Consider the following 16,780-nt stretch of genomic DNA (forward strand, 5'->3'; position numbering starts at 1 on the left):
ATTAAAAGACACAACAGATGACTTATATGATCAAACTTGTAGAAATTAATCCAGTAATTACCACATGTTACACTGAATCTTGAGAACCTTCTGCCTGTGTGTTTTTCCACTTCACATATACTAAAGCAACAAGTCTCAGTGAGCTGTTGCAGGCTGTGACTAAAACCCTAAAGGAATAAAGTGTCATCCTGTATGTTGAAACGTGTCGTCAGGCTGGTTGTTGCGGAAGTGGCCTGCTCTTTGAGCAGAGAGGATGAGGAGGAAAACAGGTGCGAGCTGCACACTCTAACACAACAAAAAGTCGTGCGGACATGGATTATTCTGAAACATGATCCTCTGTGGAGCACAGCTCTTTTTAGTCTCTTCAAAACTCAGACAGGAGGCTTTTTTGGCAGCTATGGGAGCACTACAGTCCTCTCAGGGACGCCCAGAATATATTGATCTTGTGGAAAAAACTGGCTGTAAGTACTCATTATTGGTGGTTTTGGATTTAAAATAAGGATAAAGCATGTTTACAAAAGCTACTTGCAATAAAAATAACATTTAATTCAAACTGTAATTAAGGAATATATTTGAAGAAAGCTGTTTTTACTTATTAAAACAAAACAAAAAAAAAAAACAGGTCACTGTGTCTTTAAGGAGCAACTAAACCCATGCAGACTATAAATCAGTCTGTTTGGCGCAGTGGCTATAAATAATTTACTGTGAAAGTTAAGGGAAGTGTAACTGTACCTCCTCTTTGAAGAGGTGTGTTGTTAATAATAGATGTTTATTGGTGCTTTATTATTTATGTGACCTTATAGTTTTGCTCTGACAACCTGTAGCCTCAGATGAGTTGAGTGTGGTAGACACAGAAACTAAAGAGCTTTGCATATGATATGAATAAACAAATTCACTGCCATGAAAACCTTCACTAAAGTTAGTCACAGGAATTAAAAAAAAAACATCCACCCTCCAAAGGTCGACACCTTCCACCTTCATTTTTTAAGTGTTTAGTTATCAGGACAGGATACAAATGTTCTGGTCTTCATCAGCTTCTAAAATTGTTCAAATTTAACCTCAGGTGTACAAAAACACACAACAAATTCCACTGTTATTATTTGTTGAATAAAAATGAAGTACAATTATTATTTTTTAAAATTATTATTCAATTTTGACCCACCATTTTTTCAACATTGCTTCGTTTTGTTCAGGTTTCTGGAACATTTCAGTCGAGCTGAGGTCTGTACTTTTGAGTGGTTGCAACACTTTGGTTCTTTTTATTTTAGACATTCATTAGATTTGCTGCTGTGTTTAGGGTCATTGTCTTGTTGCATCATGATACAGTTTAGTTTGAGCTTCAGCTTGTTGGACAGACAGCTTCATATTCAACTCTAGAAACATTTTGTCTACAGATAGTTCATGATTGACTCAATAACTGTGAGTTGCCGAGGTCCTGCTGCTGCAAAACTGGCCTAAATGGTCTTGTGCATTAAAACTGTTTTGAGGTGCTGATATTCTGACTTTGGTATTTACCAAACATGATGCTGTGCATTGTGGGTAAACATCTCTACTTTAGCCACATCTGTTCATAGGACATTGTTGCAGAAATCTTGTGGTTCATTCAGATGCAGATTTATGGTGCTGCCATGTTCTGTGTAAACTAAAAGAGACTTTGTCCTTTTAATCCAGCCGTACGTATTGACACTCATGAACATTTAACATTTTACATTGCAATCTGACTACAGAATAATGGACTCTGAATAGTTTGGAAGTGTTTAACTCTTCCCAGTTTGATAAGCAGCAATATTTGCTTCTCTGTGGTTATTGCTGATGTCTTTCCATCTTGGCACTGTGTTAACGCACACCTGTGTGTGTTGTTTAATAAATGACATGAGAGAATCTGTTGTGTGTTCTGGTGTGTCTTGAGGTTAGACTTTTGTTCCCCCATGACTGTGATCTAATGCAACTTGGCTTGATTTTATTTAACTTTTTGCAAGTTTATACCATTAAGTATTGTTCTATTTGACATTTTCCCTGTTAGTTTCTTTTGAGCAGATTGGAGTCCTGCACAAAAGATTCAAACAGCTGAGTCACAATGAAGATATTTTACGGTAAGCTGAACCTTTTAGATTTTTTAACCACTAAAAGGTGTGAAATAAAATCTGTGGCAGGTGTTCTGTTTCATTTCTTGTTGTACAAAGAATATTTAAAGGAAATCAGCATTACAGTTGAACTCTAACCCACTGAACAGGCTTCATTTCTGCTCATATAACAATGTGACAGTTAGTATCTCATATATCATCACAATGTACATATAAGTATTTTTCCCTTTGCAGGAGACATCATTTCAACGAGATCCCAGATCTAGCATGCAATCCGATCCGGGCACAAATCATAGAGGCTTTCTTTGATAAAAGGTAATGTAGTCAATCCCTTTTTTATCTATAACTCTGAAATAACAAATACTCATGGCTTTGTTTGGAAATTTTTAATGCAACCAAAAGTCTATTGGTTTATTGAGACAACAAATCAGATGCTGATGAGGAGCACTGATTGCATTTCTGAACTGTTTGCATCACAAACGGACACTGTTTTATAGAAATCTTAAGCTTACCAAGGAGAACTTTTGAAAAAGACTGTCAATTGTCATGTTTTCTGGGCTAGATGTCATTTAGGATTAAGCAAAGTAGAGAGGGGGCACTGATCTGTGCTGTGGTTGGATAAAAAAAAAATGTTCACATCTGTCTGGGTATTAGGGACCAGAATTTGGAGTTCAAAATCCAGCTTTTGTAATGGAATGTTCTTGGGTAACTTGATTAAAAAATTGTTAATGAAGCAAAAACACTGAAGATGCTAAAATGCTCCTCTCGATTTACAGAAGGTTGAACCTATTATGGGGTCTACACATTTTCTGAACATGTCCATATTAATTTGGTATTTTTGAGGCCAGTGAGTCTGGAGAAATCAAACTATCCTTGAAGATTGTCTGTTTTTAAGCAAGGCATTCTTATGAGAACTGACAACACAAATATCTGTAGTAAAATTAAATATTTGAGTGAACTTTGACTTAGACTTGTGTGACTTTTGAATCATAAACATGTGATCTTTTAGTTTCTAATTAAGTTGGACATCATCTATTAACTCACAAAACACAACTCTATAATGATTAATTAAAAGTCTTTATTAATTCAATTCAATTCAGATTATTTATATAGTGCCAAGTCACAGCAGAAGTCATCTCAAGGAAGCCAGCAGCTTGCACTGAATCTCCATTTCCCATATGTCAGAACCAGATCAAGAGTGTGATGATGAGAATGAGTAGGTTTGTGGACATGTTGGGTAAAACCAATTGACTATTAAATTAAGGTTATGCTTAAGATATCACTTTCAACATTTACATGAATATTGAAATCATCCATTATTATGACATTATTAGTATTCAGTGGTAAGTCGTGTATTATGTTCCACCATGCGCGCAGTTCCAAACGTGTCCAACAGTTGTTCTTCATTCTACATGTTTAAGTTTATTGTAAATTTCAGAAATTGAAAAGTTTTGATGCACATGGAAATAATTTATTTTTATATTTAAACAAAACAAGTCAAGAAATTTGAATAATAGCCATAAAAAATAAAGAACACCCAAAACAGTCATGTGAACTTTTAGGGGAAAAACTTTACAGAAGTCAGCAGTGCATGTTTTCACTGTGGTGTCTTTTCTGTGTGTTTATGCAGAAACTTCACCGAAGGTGGAGCGGGCAGAGTTGATGAGATCGGCTTTGAGGCGTTCCTGGTGGTCATGTCTCATTTCAGGCCTCCGTCCCAGCGCGTGACCGAGGAACAGAGGGAGAACGTCCGGAGAGACAAACTCCGATGTGTGTCTCAAAATCAATTCCATGAACACGTTTCATGTTATCTGTGGCTGAACAACTGTCCTTAACGGGAAATCTGTGTGTGTTCCTGCAGTTTTATTCAACATGCACGACACAGACAACGATGGGACCATAACGCTTGAAGAGTACAGACATGTGAGCTTGGAAAAGACAAAGCGTTCATGTTTTTAAAACATAAATATTTTGCAGCTCAGAGGCTCTGTCCCATTAATCATTTTTAGGAAATCTGTGATTTAAGCCTTTAAACCCTTAAAGCGTTTTAGTTCAGTTGTTGTTCACATCCATCCAGGTGGTGGAGGAGCTTTTGTCTCGCAGTGGAGCTCTGGGGAAGGAAACGGCCAAAAGCATTGCTGACGCAGCCATGCTGGAAGTGGCCAGTGTTTCAGTGGGTCACATGGTATTCAAACCTGCTGTCTCTTAATAAAAATAAGTTTAATTCATTCATTGTCTGGACTGACTCAGAAATGTTTTCTCCCTGCCACACAGGAACCTGACGAATTTTATGAAGGAATCACATTCGAACATTTTCTCAAGGTCAGTACACAGAATGCATAATTTGACCAAATATTTAATATTATAGTTTACACAGAGTTAAATATAGTATGAAGTATATAGACTTTTTCACTATTTTTCAGTGTCTGACTTAGGGTTGCACGATCTTAGATTTTTGGCCGATATCCAATATGCATATATGTTAAAAATTATTTGGCCGATAACCGATACCAATAGCGATATTTTTTTCCTAGATCTAAAAACCGGATTCCAAAAAAATTGGGACACTAAACAAATTGTGAATAAAAACTGAATGCAATGATGTGGAGATGGCAAATGTCAATATTTTATTCATAATATAACATAGATGACAGATCAAAAGTTTAATCTGAGTAAATGTAACATTTTAAAGGAAATATATGTTGATTCAAAATTTCACAATGTCAACAACTCCCAAAAAAGTTGGGACAAGTAGCAATAAGTGGCTGGAAAAAGGAAATTGAGCATATAATGAACAGCTGGAAGACCAAGTAACACTAATTAGGTCAATTGACAACATGATTGGGTATAAAAAGAGCTTCTCAGCGTGTAAGAGTCTCTCAGAAGCTAAGATGGTAAGAGGATCACCAATTCCACCGTTGTTGCGCAGAAAGATGGTGCAACAATACCAGAATGGTGTTACCCATAACCATATGAACCATATGGTGTCACAGTGAAATAAAAGTTCTGGATAGAAAATGAGTTAAAAAAGCAGCCGAGTCCAAAGAAACACTTGGAAAAACATTCAGAACTGCTGATCAAGACCACATTACAAAAACATAAAATAACAACAAGGATGTTTGAAACCCTTAGCATTGTGCCATACTTTAAATTGTGTTTTAGTAAATCATTATACTAGATATCGGACAAGATTTAAAGATTTGAAAAGACTTAAATAATGTAAAACTGCTTCTTTTGTTTTTCTGGGTTTTGCAGCTGCTGGATGGCTTTGAGATTGAATCAAAAATGAGCATTCGCTTTTTAAACATGGACGCGATGACCCTGTGTAAGTGAGGCATGACAGTAAGATATGCAATCACTTTTAGGAAGCCTCGGAAATTGCAGCTATGCCTTTATTATCTAAACATTTGTTTTTCTGTAGTTTGTTGTTGACATTGACTTTAGGCCTTGCTAAACTTCCAGCAACTATGCAAATCTAAAGGAAACATGCAACATGAAAATATCAGGAACTGTTTTTTTTTCTTTTGCAAGCAATGTTTATCACTGAATTAATGTATAAACTACGGTGCATGTGCATTTATGCTTGAAGAATAGATGTTATTAATATAAATTTCATAGACCAATGACAAAGTTTTGCAAAGACCATAATTTTTTTTCGTCAGAACTTTGTGCATGCTCTGCACCCTGCATTTGCACAATAAAAGAACCTGCAAACCAGACTTCAGTTGGTCCACTTCTTATTAAAAAGGAAATAACGTCACTGTAAATTCTTCAAGGCTAAACTCGTTTGCTCCAAATTTGTGTAGATGATGTGGCAAACTATTGTAGTTTCACACCAGATGATTATTTTTATCCATCAGAGTTAAATGCGGTGGTTAGAAGGGAAGCCCAACTACATGATTAACACCATTTGGACGGATGATGTAGATGTTAATCAGTAAAGTCGTCATACTGATGAAAAAGAATGACTAATGGAAATAATTCCTCATCAGCTTCAAAGAAAAAGACAAACTTGGCAGCAAATTATTATTAATATTATTATTATTTCAGACCATGAAATAAAAGTGTTAGCAAACAATAATGGTGAGTTTCATACTATCTTAAGAAAGTGGAAAACAAATAAGGGAAAACAAAATGAAAGTCAAAAAAGGGAAGTAAGTAAATGAACTTTATACCAAATTCTATAACCACAATGACTGGGCATGTTGTCATCCTCGTCTTCCTTTTATTCATACATCTTGAGCTTCACTGTCACAATCAAGGAAAAGCTAAAACATCTGAAATTATTTAAAAACGAGAACTAAACGTCAGAAATGTGAGACTTTTCATTATTTTATATAATGCCATTTTATTTTGGTTACGTCATGAAAGTATTTAATGGAATATACTGCCCCCTACAGGTCAAAACAAATAATTTTAAACTTCAACATATTGATGCTTCAATGACAACAGATATTTTTAATAATATAGCACTATGTAAGGGTTTTCAACAAGCATGACTTATTTTTCATGAATTTGCTTTATTCCACCATCTTGTTTTGTAACTGTGTGCATGTTTTACATCCTGTTCTGTTCTGTAAAATAAAACTCATTCATGTGGCTCACTGATGTAATTGATGCCATTATAAGGAGACAAAAGGCGACACATTTATCTGGCGATCATTTTATATCACGTCAGGTGTTTGTTTCACTCTCTGGAAAAATGCTGCTCCTTACAGAATCAACCAGAAAACAGCAAGTTAACAAATCTTTAAATCTATTAGGTTTGTCTTTAAAAAATATTGTGTTTTGAACTTAACTGCGGTTCATCATAATAAGCTGCTTAAAATATTAACTTTTAGAGTGATGATTCAGTTTACATCAGTTTTTTCAAAGCTGTCTGTGATGGACGTGCAACCTGTCCAAGGTGTACCTCGCCACTCAGTGACTGCTGGACATGGGCACCAGCTGCCCCTTGACACAAAAAGGAAAAAGTGGATGAATAAAATAGGTGGCTGCCTAAATAAAACACAGTTTTAGTGAGTAGTTCTTTGTGAGAACATCTTCTGGTTTGTTTTCTAATGTGTTGTTACAGGATGTGCGGTGATTTTGTTACAGCAGCTACAAAAAGTTTGGTGTTGTACATTTCAGACTCTACAGAACTCGGTAAGTTAAAGTTCAGGACAGTACATGTAGAAAACAAATGAACAAGGCTTGTTTGAGAGGGCTCTAAGACTGTCCTTTCTCTAAAAAAAAATAAATGTTAACATTTTAGTTTGTAGAGTTAATTCTGATTGAGTTTACTAACAACATCTTTTGGACAAACGAGACCAAAGTTGTGAATTCATAGATTTCCAGATAACCACTTCTTCTTCTTCTTCTTCTTTTAATTTATTGGCGGATTGCAAACAACTTTCAGGTGCATACCGCCACCTACTGAGCAAGAGTGTGCAACTCATAACCTCTGTCCCTAAATTCTGCTTTTTATATTAATGTTTTTCAAGTATGTAACCAACGCTTTTCTGACATCTTTTATCTTATCCTTCTCCCCTTCATTTCCTAAAATCCCTCCTAAACTCCAAGCTCTCCCTGTATCTTTGACTTTTCTTTTCAGTCTCTCCCTTTCTTCCGTATATTTAACGCATTCCATCAATACATGTTCCACACTTTCTGTTTCCCCACATTCCTCGCATCTATTGTTATTTCTTTTCCCCATCATGAACATTGTGTCATTAATTAATGTGTGTCCTACCCTCAATCTCATAAGTATCACCTCCTCTCTTCTACTTCTTTCTTCTTCTTCTTGTTGGTTTTACTGGCGGTTGGCAACAAACTGTTAGTAGCATTACCGCCACTTACTGGTATCGAGTGTGGTTCGAGATGGGCTATTTGTCTATATCTATTTCTGTCGCTTTCACAAACACTCCTACTATAATCAAATTCTATGAAATAATTTTGTTTTCTTTAAAAATCGAACAACTATTTGTATATGTTTACTCCCCAAATTCTTCCTCAAAATATCTAATAAATTAACCTTTTCCTTTATACTTTCAATCTCTCTCCTCATATATCTTCTCTCTTTTTCATATTTACGACATTCTAATATTACATGTTCTATTGTTTCATATTTTCCACAGTGATCACATTTGCCAGTATTATGCTTTTGGATTTTAAAAAGTGTATAATTAAGTCCTGTATGTCCAAGTCTCAACCTTGTTATCACTCTTTCCTCCTTTCTATTTCTTCTTCCATTTCTTCTTCCCCCTACAATCTTCTGAATTTTATAAAACCATCTTCCTGTTTTTCCTTCATCCCACCTTTTTTGCCATTCTTTCATCAGTTTTTGTTGAACAATACTCTTCCCCTCTGATTTACTTGTTTTAACTGTAAAACTAATATTATTCTGAATTGCCCTCTTTGCCATTTTATCCAATATGTGCTGGAACCCACACAAATATAACTATTAAACCCATATTTTGTATTCTGAATAATGTATGAAGTATTTCTAATAAAATGTCCGTCCTACTATCTGAATGATTATATTTTAAACTTAATAATGCAGAGCCTGAATCTGACATATTATTGTTTTTAATGGTTTTATGTCTTCCACCCACTGTAAAGCTAATAATATTGCCAACATTTCTCCTGTGTATACTGATAATCCATCTGTAATTCGTTTTCCTATTTTTATATTGAATTCTGGTACTACAAAAGCTATTCCTATTTTTTCAGTTATTTTTGATGCATCTGTGTAGATTTGAATATATTGATAATAATTGTTTAAATATAATTGTACTGAATAACTATCTACAATGTGAGATTTGTCTTGTTTCTTTTCCATTATTGACATATCTACTTTTGCTTCTGGTAGTATCCAAGGTGGAATTATTGATGTTGGTGTTGTTTGACTAATTTCTAAACTATTCATTTTAAATTCTTTTATTTTATTTTCAATTGTCCACCCAAAACTCCTCATTTCTTTCTTGTTTTTTTCCCAACATGGATTTAAAATTTCCCAAGTTGGATGCTCAAGGTTATTGCCTTGTAAATTTAACCAATAATTTTTTTCTAATTTTGTTCTTCTTAAATCCAACGGCATTTCTCCCATTTCTACCTCTATTGCTGCCGTTGGTGTGGTTTTAAATGCTCCGGTACATAATCTTAATGCCTGATGCTGAATACTGTCTAATTTATCCAGATGTGTTTTAGCTGCTGAACCATAAACTAAACAACCAAAGTCTATGTTAGATCTTATCATACCTGTGTAAATCTGTTTTAATGATTGCCTATCTGCTCCCCAGTCACTGCCAGCCAAGCGCCTCAAAATATTTAAAATTTTCTTACATTTATCAACAACTTTTTGAATATGTATATTCCATTTTAATTTTTCATCAAACCATAGCCCTAAATATTTTATACACTTTACTTGCTCTAATTCTTGATTATATAATTTTAATTTTATTTCCTTGTTTATTTTTTTCTGAGTAAATATCATTATTTTTGTTTTTTCAACTGAAAACTTAAATCCCCATTGCAACGCCCATTTCTCTATTTTAATAATAACCTCTTGTAATTTTTTAACAATAAAAACTATGTTTTTCCCTCTTTTCCAAACAGCTCCGTCATCTGCAAAAAGTGAACAACCCATTTCTTTTCCAGTATCTTTAAATACATCATTTATCATAATTGAGAACAATAATGGACTAATAATACTCCCCTGCGGAGTTCCATTTTCTACTATATATTTTCCTGAGATTACGTCACCAATTCTAACTTGTATTTTCCTATTTGTTAAAAGGTCCTTAATCCATTTAAACATTTTCCCTTTAATGCCCGACTTGTATAATTTAATTAATAATCCCTCAACCCACATCATATATGCTTTTTCTATATCGAAAAATACTGCCACTACACTTTCTTTATTTACTTGTGCTCTTCTAATTTCGTGCTCTAGACATAGCATTGGATCATTAGTACTCCTCCCTTTTTGGAAACCACTTTGATATTTAGACATATACCCTTTATTATTTAAATAATATACTAGTCTATTATTAATCATTTTTTCCATTATTTTACATAGATTTGATGTTAAAGCTATTGGTCTGTAGTTTTCTGGGTTTGAGTTATCTTTTCCTGGTTTAGCTATTGGTACTATAATTGATTCCTTCCAGTTCTGCGGTAATTTTCCCTCCTCCCAAATTTTATTATATAATTGTAATATTATATCTTTAGATTTTTCACTGAGTTGACTTATCATTCTATAACAAATTTGATCTTTACCTGGTGCTGTATTTTTTGTATTTTTAAGTGCATAATTCAATTCGGCTTTTGTAAACTCAGCATTCAACAAATTATTTGTTTCTTCAACACTCTGTAATAAATCTTTATATTTAAGTTTTGTATTTTCTCTTCCTTTTCCTCCCTCTTCACTAATATTATTTGAACTATGAATCTTACTAAATGTTCTTGCCAATATTTCAATTTTATCTTCATCTCTTATTATATTTGTATTATCTATTTTTAATATGGGATATTCAAACTCTCTCTTTATGCCATTCATTCTTTTAATTATTTTCCAAATTTTTCCAATTTTTGTTTCTTTCCTTATTGTACTACAAAAATTTCTCCAATATTCTCTTTTTGCATTCTTAATAGTTCTCCTTACCATTGCTTGTTTTCTTTTATAATCAATTAAATTATTATAAATTGGATTACCTTTTAGTACCTTAAATGCTTTATTTCTTAACTTTATTGCTTCTTTACATTCATTTGTTCACCATGGTACCATTTTCTTATCATTTTTACGCTCTCCTTTCTTTATTGAATGATCTGCTGCTTCTATTATTATCTTACAAATGTTTAAGTTTACATCATTTATATCCATTCTCATATCTACATTTTCTAAGTTTATTTGACTCTAAATATCTAAATTTAATCCAATCTGCCTTATTAAAGTTAAATTTCTTTCCGAGTTTTATATTCTTATTATTTAAAGTTAATCCTACTCTTATTGTAATGGGATAGTGATCACTACCTATTGTTGAATTTTTATCAATGAACCACTCACAAATACCAGCTAAAACATTTGAGACAATTGTTAAATCAATAACGGATTCCATCCCTGTTCTTATAGTTCTTTCCCTTTCCCTAAAACCTGATATTGTATCACTTGCTTTATAAATATTCCACATCCTCCTCCACTTCCCTCCTGTCGATCTCTTCTTACACTATCATATCCTTTAATCACAAAATCTAATGTTGTTTTTAACCATGTTTCCTGAACACAAATAATTTCTGGTTGTTCTTCAAGACTGTCAATATAACCTTTAAGTTCCTGTCCGTTAGCAATTAAACTTCTTGCATTCCATTGTAATATTAACATGTACTATTTTCACCTTCTGGTCCTGGTCTCCCATTTACCTCCAACTTTTTGTTTATGTTCTCCCATGATCCTTCTTTAAACCCCAAGAACTTTTCAGCTCCTCTCACTATTATTTTGATCTTCTCAGTTTTGTGCTTGGCTTGGTCAGTGCAGTTGATAACATATGCTACGAATAGTATTAGTTTTTCTACTGATATTGTAATATTTTCTTCGGACTGTGCTTTGCTTTGCTGTAGAATTTGACTCGTTGTTTGTTCAATCTCTCTCGTTTTCTGTTCCTTCACGTTTTGAACTGCTTCTGCATAGCTTATGTTTTTAGTCATTTTAACCTGCACGATTTCTTTTGCCTTCTTCCTTACTTCACATCCTCCATACGTAACTCTATGTTTCCCTCCACAGTTACAACATTTTTCTTGTGCTTCTTCTTTACATTCTTCAAATCTGTGGTCTTCACCACATTTTGGACATCTCTGTTTCCCTTTACATACTGCTGCTATGTGTCCATACCTTTGGCATTTGAAACACCGGAGTGGTGGAGGGATATAGGGTCTGACCTGAAAATTAATATATCCTATTTTGATGTTTTTTGGCAACTCCATTCCTTCAAATTCAATGAGAATTGACAAACTTCCTACTTTTTCTCCATTCATTGTTTTTGATAATCTTTTCAAAGTATTCACTTTTCCACCTACAATACTTCTCTTAATTTTATCAAGATCTTCTTCCAGAGGGATTCCATAAATCACTCCTCTAATTTTTTTGTTTTCTCCCATGATTTTCTTCTCCAACACAGTTTTTTTTGCAAATATTATCCACATTTAAAGCCTTATTCTTTTGTTCTTCATTTTTACAAACTACTAATAGGTTTCCATCTCTCAAAATCTTTACCATTTCAACATCTCCAATTTTCTTTTTTATTTCTCTTGACACCACAATGGGGCTGATGTTATCTTGTTCTTCTTCATTCTTAAGTTTTAATATCATTTTAAATTCCTCCCTCACAACTTTCCTTCTAACTGTCCTTTCTTCTTCTGAACTACTCCCTTCCAGTTCTCGTTTACTACCTTGAGTATCACTTATTCCCTTTCCTTCATCTATTTTATTTCTTCCACATCCTCTCCCTTTCCCTCTCCCCACTGGTGTCCACCCCTCAAAATCCATGTCCTCCTCACCTCCCATCTCCACCTCCATCCGAACCATTCACATACCAGTTTATGCCCAAATCCGCCTTTTCCAAATGCGATATGTTTCTATATATTTGTTTGTTTGTTTTTCGAGCCACGTCACCACTCCGCTCTCTCCCGAGTCCCGGTGTGATTGTTCCTCCTTCTACTTCTTTCTCTAAACGTAGTTATTTTAACTGTCCTGATAACCACTTTCCTCACAGCTGCTGAGCATTGCAATCCTCCACCATTCCACACCTGCACCTGATTTGGAAGACTGCTTTGTTGAGTACTTAAACTCTGGTCAGACATTTGTTTGAGGCTGGACATGATACCTTCAGGTAACTTACATGATGGTAAAAACCTATTCCTTGTGAAACAAAACTTTGACTAACCTTGTGAGTGTCCTGTGTCCGTTAAAGTCCTGCTCCTCTGAAGTCTTCTGAGATGTCCTTGCTCCTTGTGACCTTGCCCTGTAACTGGATCAAAAACTACCGAGCTCCTTCAACCTCTCCCCCTCACCAACAATACTCATCCCTTTTCGATCACATTTCTCCCTCCTCTCCAGCACAACCTGTAAAACTAACCAGAAGTAAGAAATTATCATGTACAGTTTCTATTTTTCAAGAAGGCAAATCTATCCATACTCGCCTTGTCCTCTTTTCCCTTCCAGCCCAGAACTTTCCAGAGCATTCCCTGCACTATTGTAAATAAATCACTTTTTTTCTTTCTTGTTTTTTACATCCGTGTCTTGTCAGTCTAACTTGGGGATCAAATATACTTAATATGTTAAAAGTAGAGATGTTTGGTAATAATGTACAGCAACATGTTTTGCAAAAACCAGAGCGTATCGGGTCAAATACCTTGCATAAACTGTCAAGCACGGTGGTGGAAGGGTGATGATTTGCAGCCATGGGACCTGTGCATCTCGCAGTTACAGCCATGAACTCGTATAGAGACAACTGTGACCATCGCTTACAGCTGAAGATTGGACTAAACACAATAACTGGACCCAAACACAACAGATCAGAAAAGGAGAATTGTGATTCTGTAATTGTCAAAGTCCAGACCTTAAGTGGATTGAAATGTGAGACCTGAGGAGAAAGCCAAACTTAAATGAACTGAATCAATGTTGTATGGTGCTTTAATCTAAAATAAACAAATAAATAAATCAGGTGTTTTACACTGAAAACTAACTTCATTTCTAAAGTTTGATTTAAAACAATAATCCAGACAAAATAGCTGTTGCCCTAATGTGCCCTCTGCGTTGGAGCTTTAAATAAAACAACGTTCTAAACAGGGAACTTGAATCATGACCTAGAATAAATCCCCCATCTACTTCTAGTTTCCTGAAGGCTTGTGATGTGAGGAAAGTTTGACTAAAATTGCTTCATTTCAGTGGAAATCTCTCGTTATATATTGCTGACATGGCTTCATGGTTTGTCTGTGGCCAGATAACTCTACATCGAGGATGTCAAGTGAATTTCCATTTTTCCCACCCTACTGTGTCCATCTATATAACGATGCAGGTGTTCAAACTATATTTTACGGTTATCTGACCCCTACACAAACACACACACACACACACACACACCTTGTGACTGACCAGACAGGAAATCTTTCCAATCTGATGCAGCTGGGTGTTGAACGCATGCGTCACTCAGAGTTGATATCACACAGTCAGCGTCTCAGCAGCTTCCTGATTTCTCTCTTGATGGAAGGATTCGGTGTGGAAAACAGCACATGATACATTTCTTAAGCTTGTTAAAAATAAAAGACTTGTGAAAAGTTGCATGACCGTGTCTTTATTTCATCAGGGCGCAACAAACGCATAAGACCGTGTTGCATGTTTCCTTCCAGATTCTCTTTAATGCAACCGGACGCAATACAACGAAGGAAATTTCAAATCACGTCAAAGAACCTGAGAAAACACAAACTGAATAACTTGCATGAAGACGACCTCTCTCCTACTAGAAACACTCAAGGAAATAAATAATAAATATCATAAATACGCTCCATAATAGTGATGTACCTGCCACCTTCATACATTTTTCTCTTTAAGTCTTTCATCAGCTGAATGTGTAAAGTGCTGCAGGAACGTGCAGCCTAAGGCCAGCCTCAGGTCATCTATAGAAGTTCATTGCATTCGTTTGCTTTCTCGTTCTGCAGACTTTGCTTTTCAGAGTCTTTCGCTCGTTCAGAATGTTCGACAGGAGCTTCTTGTAGGTGGTCAGGACCACGCAGCCGTAGACCTTCTGCTGGAAGACGTTTTGCGGTGAGGGTAGTGTTGTCGGTCCACCTGATGGATCTGGTAGCGGCCGGTTTGGGAAGAGGCTTTTATAAAAAGCCTCCACACGATTAGCTAGCATCCCACTTTGTTTTGTAACCCTGCCGAGCTGATCCACAAGCTGGCTCTTGGGGGGTTGTAAGTTTCCTTGCTGCTCCTGCACTTGCTTCAAATGAGGGAGGAAGGCTTGGAGTTGTGTGTGGATGCTCGCTATCCTCTCTGAGGGCTCCAGCCCGGAGATGTTGGGGTCAGGGATGCCGCTCATTGAAGCCTTGCAGAAATCTTGCTGGAAACCATCGCCTTGAGAAGCTATCTGCAAAAAGATCGACACTGTTCAGTTCAAATATTGGAGTGCTTTTCTTTGTATGTGTGAAATATTAGGCAAACGCATAAGAGTTCAGGCAGTTTTATGGGTCTACTCACATATTCTTTGGTTAGATTAGCAGTTTTCTTTTGGATGAGTTTGGTGAGCTTCATAGTCGGTTGCAGATCCTTCCCGCAATGATGGTTTCGGCTTGCCGCCACACCTCTTGTTGAATTAGCAGGCAGAAGCAGCAGGAAGTAGAGTAACGCTGAAGAAACCAGAAATGGTCAGTAACGGTAATACCTCATGTTAGAGAGAAGTTCATTCTCAAAACCAAAAGTGCAACAAAACCAGCCAAAGCGACCTCTTCCTCATACAAAGCGCGCAGACTAGGGGACCAAAAGGCTACCTGGTGGTGTTTTATAATTTAATTTAATTACACTATGCTCAAATTCAATTAACATTAAACAAGCTGCTTCACTCATGCAGGAAACTACAAACTTCATTTAGTTTCCCTAAAGTCCCTAAAAATAATCTACAACAGTACTAAATAAAGAAAAATACAGGAATAGTTCATGCTCTTTTCAAAGATGTACTTCAATAATTGCAATGAGACTTACTTGCTGCTGTTTCCAGAAATTGTTGAAAATGCATTTTCTTTACATGACCATTCATTCTCCTCTGCTTCTCACAGTCAAATTGTGTGGACTTGTCATAATCACGCTCCTTTAAAACTTCTTTAAAAAACAGAAACCACATATTTGTCATAGGGAGGAAATGACGTGCTCTGTGATGCAACCAAATTTCCCTGAATTTCTTCTCCTCTCTTCAAGATGTGCATCTTTTTTTTTTTTATCACTGAAGTCACCTTTCTGCTCAGACATGTTGGGGCGTAAACCTACCACTGGACACATGACAGGTGGTGCAAACATTAAAGCATAACTTGTGTTTTGCATCGAAAACGCACACCAATCTTAAATGTACATCACTTCAGAAGAAATGCATGTCAGACATCCACAGGAGCAGTTTAGGGCTGTGGTCAAACTGGTTTTTGATGCAAAAAATAATCCTTTCTTTTTCACACCTTCTCACTTTTGCTGCAGAGGGAGCTCCAAAGCAAAGGTTGCTCAAGACAAGAGGATTTCCAGCTCCCTCTACAGAGCAAAAGCAAGAAAATGAGAATTTAATTGGAAGATGTAAAAGCAAGCTTAAATTTTTTTTTTTACAGAAATATTTCTCATGTTCGTTTTCGCGCGCCGCCGAAGACAAAAAGCAGCGTGAAACTGTGAGTTGTTCATACTGTTAGTAAAATATCTCATCAACCACTCCGTTTGTAGAACTTTGCTGTTAGCAATAGAATTAAACTTTGTCTGTTAACAAAAAATAATTGGCTTTAAATAAACTTTCAATCAGTGCATGTACTTTTACAACAAATTGCACTCAGAGTCAACACAATTCAAGATGGCCGACACAGCCAGGTGTGAGTTATGAGCTATAACTCAGCCATTTGAACAGATATTAAGCTAAACTTTGATGTGGTGGGAGCTGAGCATCATCCTTAGCACATACTGTGAGCACTAC

The 16,780-nt window shown here is 35.7% G+C and overlaps 2 protein-coding genes across 2 annotated transcripts; one reads left to right on the top strand and one right to left on the bottom strand.

Annotated features, from left to right (window-relative positions):
• Window positions 1–253: 253 nt before the first annotated feature.
• Window positions 254–5,417, top strand: tescb (tescalcin b). The gene is made up of 8 exons (XM_037691828.1): window positions 254–461; window positions 2,024–2,093; window positions 2,319–2,399; window positions 3,715–3,854; window positions 3,946–4,007; window positions 4,162–4,269; window positions 4,359–4,406; window positions 5,340–5,417. Exons 1-8 carry the CDS (start codon window positions 329–331, stop codon window positions 5,415–5,417), a joined length of 720 nt encoding a protein of 239 aa, XP_037547756.1. The 5' UTR covers window positions 254–328.
• A 9,314-nt stretch (window positions 5,418–14,731) lies between these two features.
• Window positions 14,732–15,895, bottom strand: m17 (IL-6 subfamily cytokine M17). The gene is made up of 3 exons (XM_037692023.1): window positions 15,820–15,895; window positions 15,319–15,467; window positions 14,732–15,208 (listed from the first exon to the last, which is right to left on the bottom strand). The coding sequence occupies exons 1-3, from the start codon at window positions 15,872–15,874 to the stop codon at window positions 14,732–14,734; spliced, it is 681 nt and encodes a 226-aa protein (XP_037547951.1). The 5' UTR covers window positions 15,875–15,895.
• Between the last annotated feature and the right edge of the window lie 885 nt (window positions 15,896–16,780).

The sequence above is a fragment of the Nematolebias whitei genome, chromosome 18 (assembly GCF_014905685.2).
Source record: "Nematolebias whitei isolate Nwh7 chromosome 18, NemWhi1, whole genome shotgun sequence".
Lineage (NCBI taxonomy): Eukaryota > Metazoa > Chordata > Actinopteri > Cyprinodontiformes > Rivulidae > Nematolebias > Nematolebias whitei.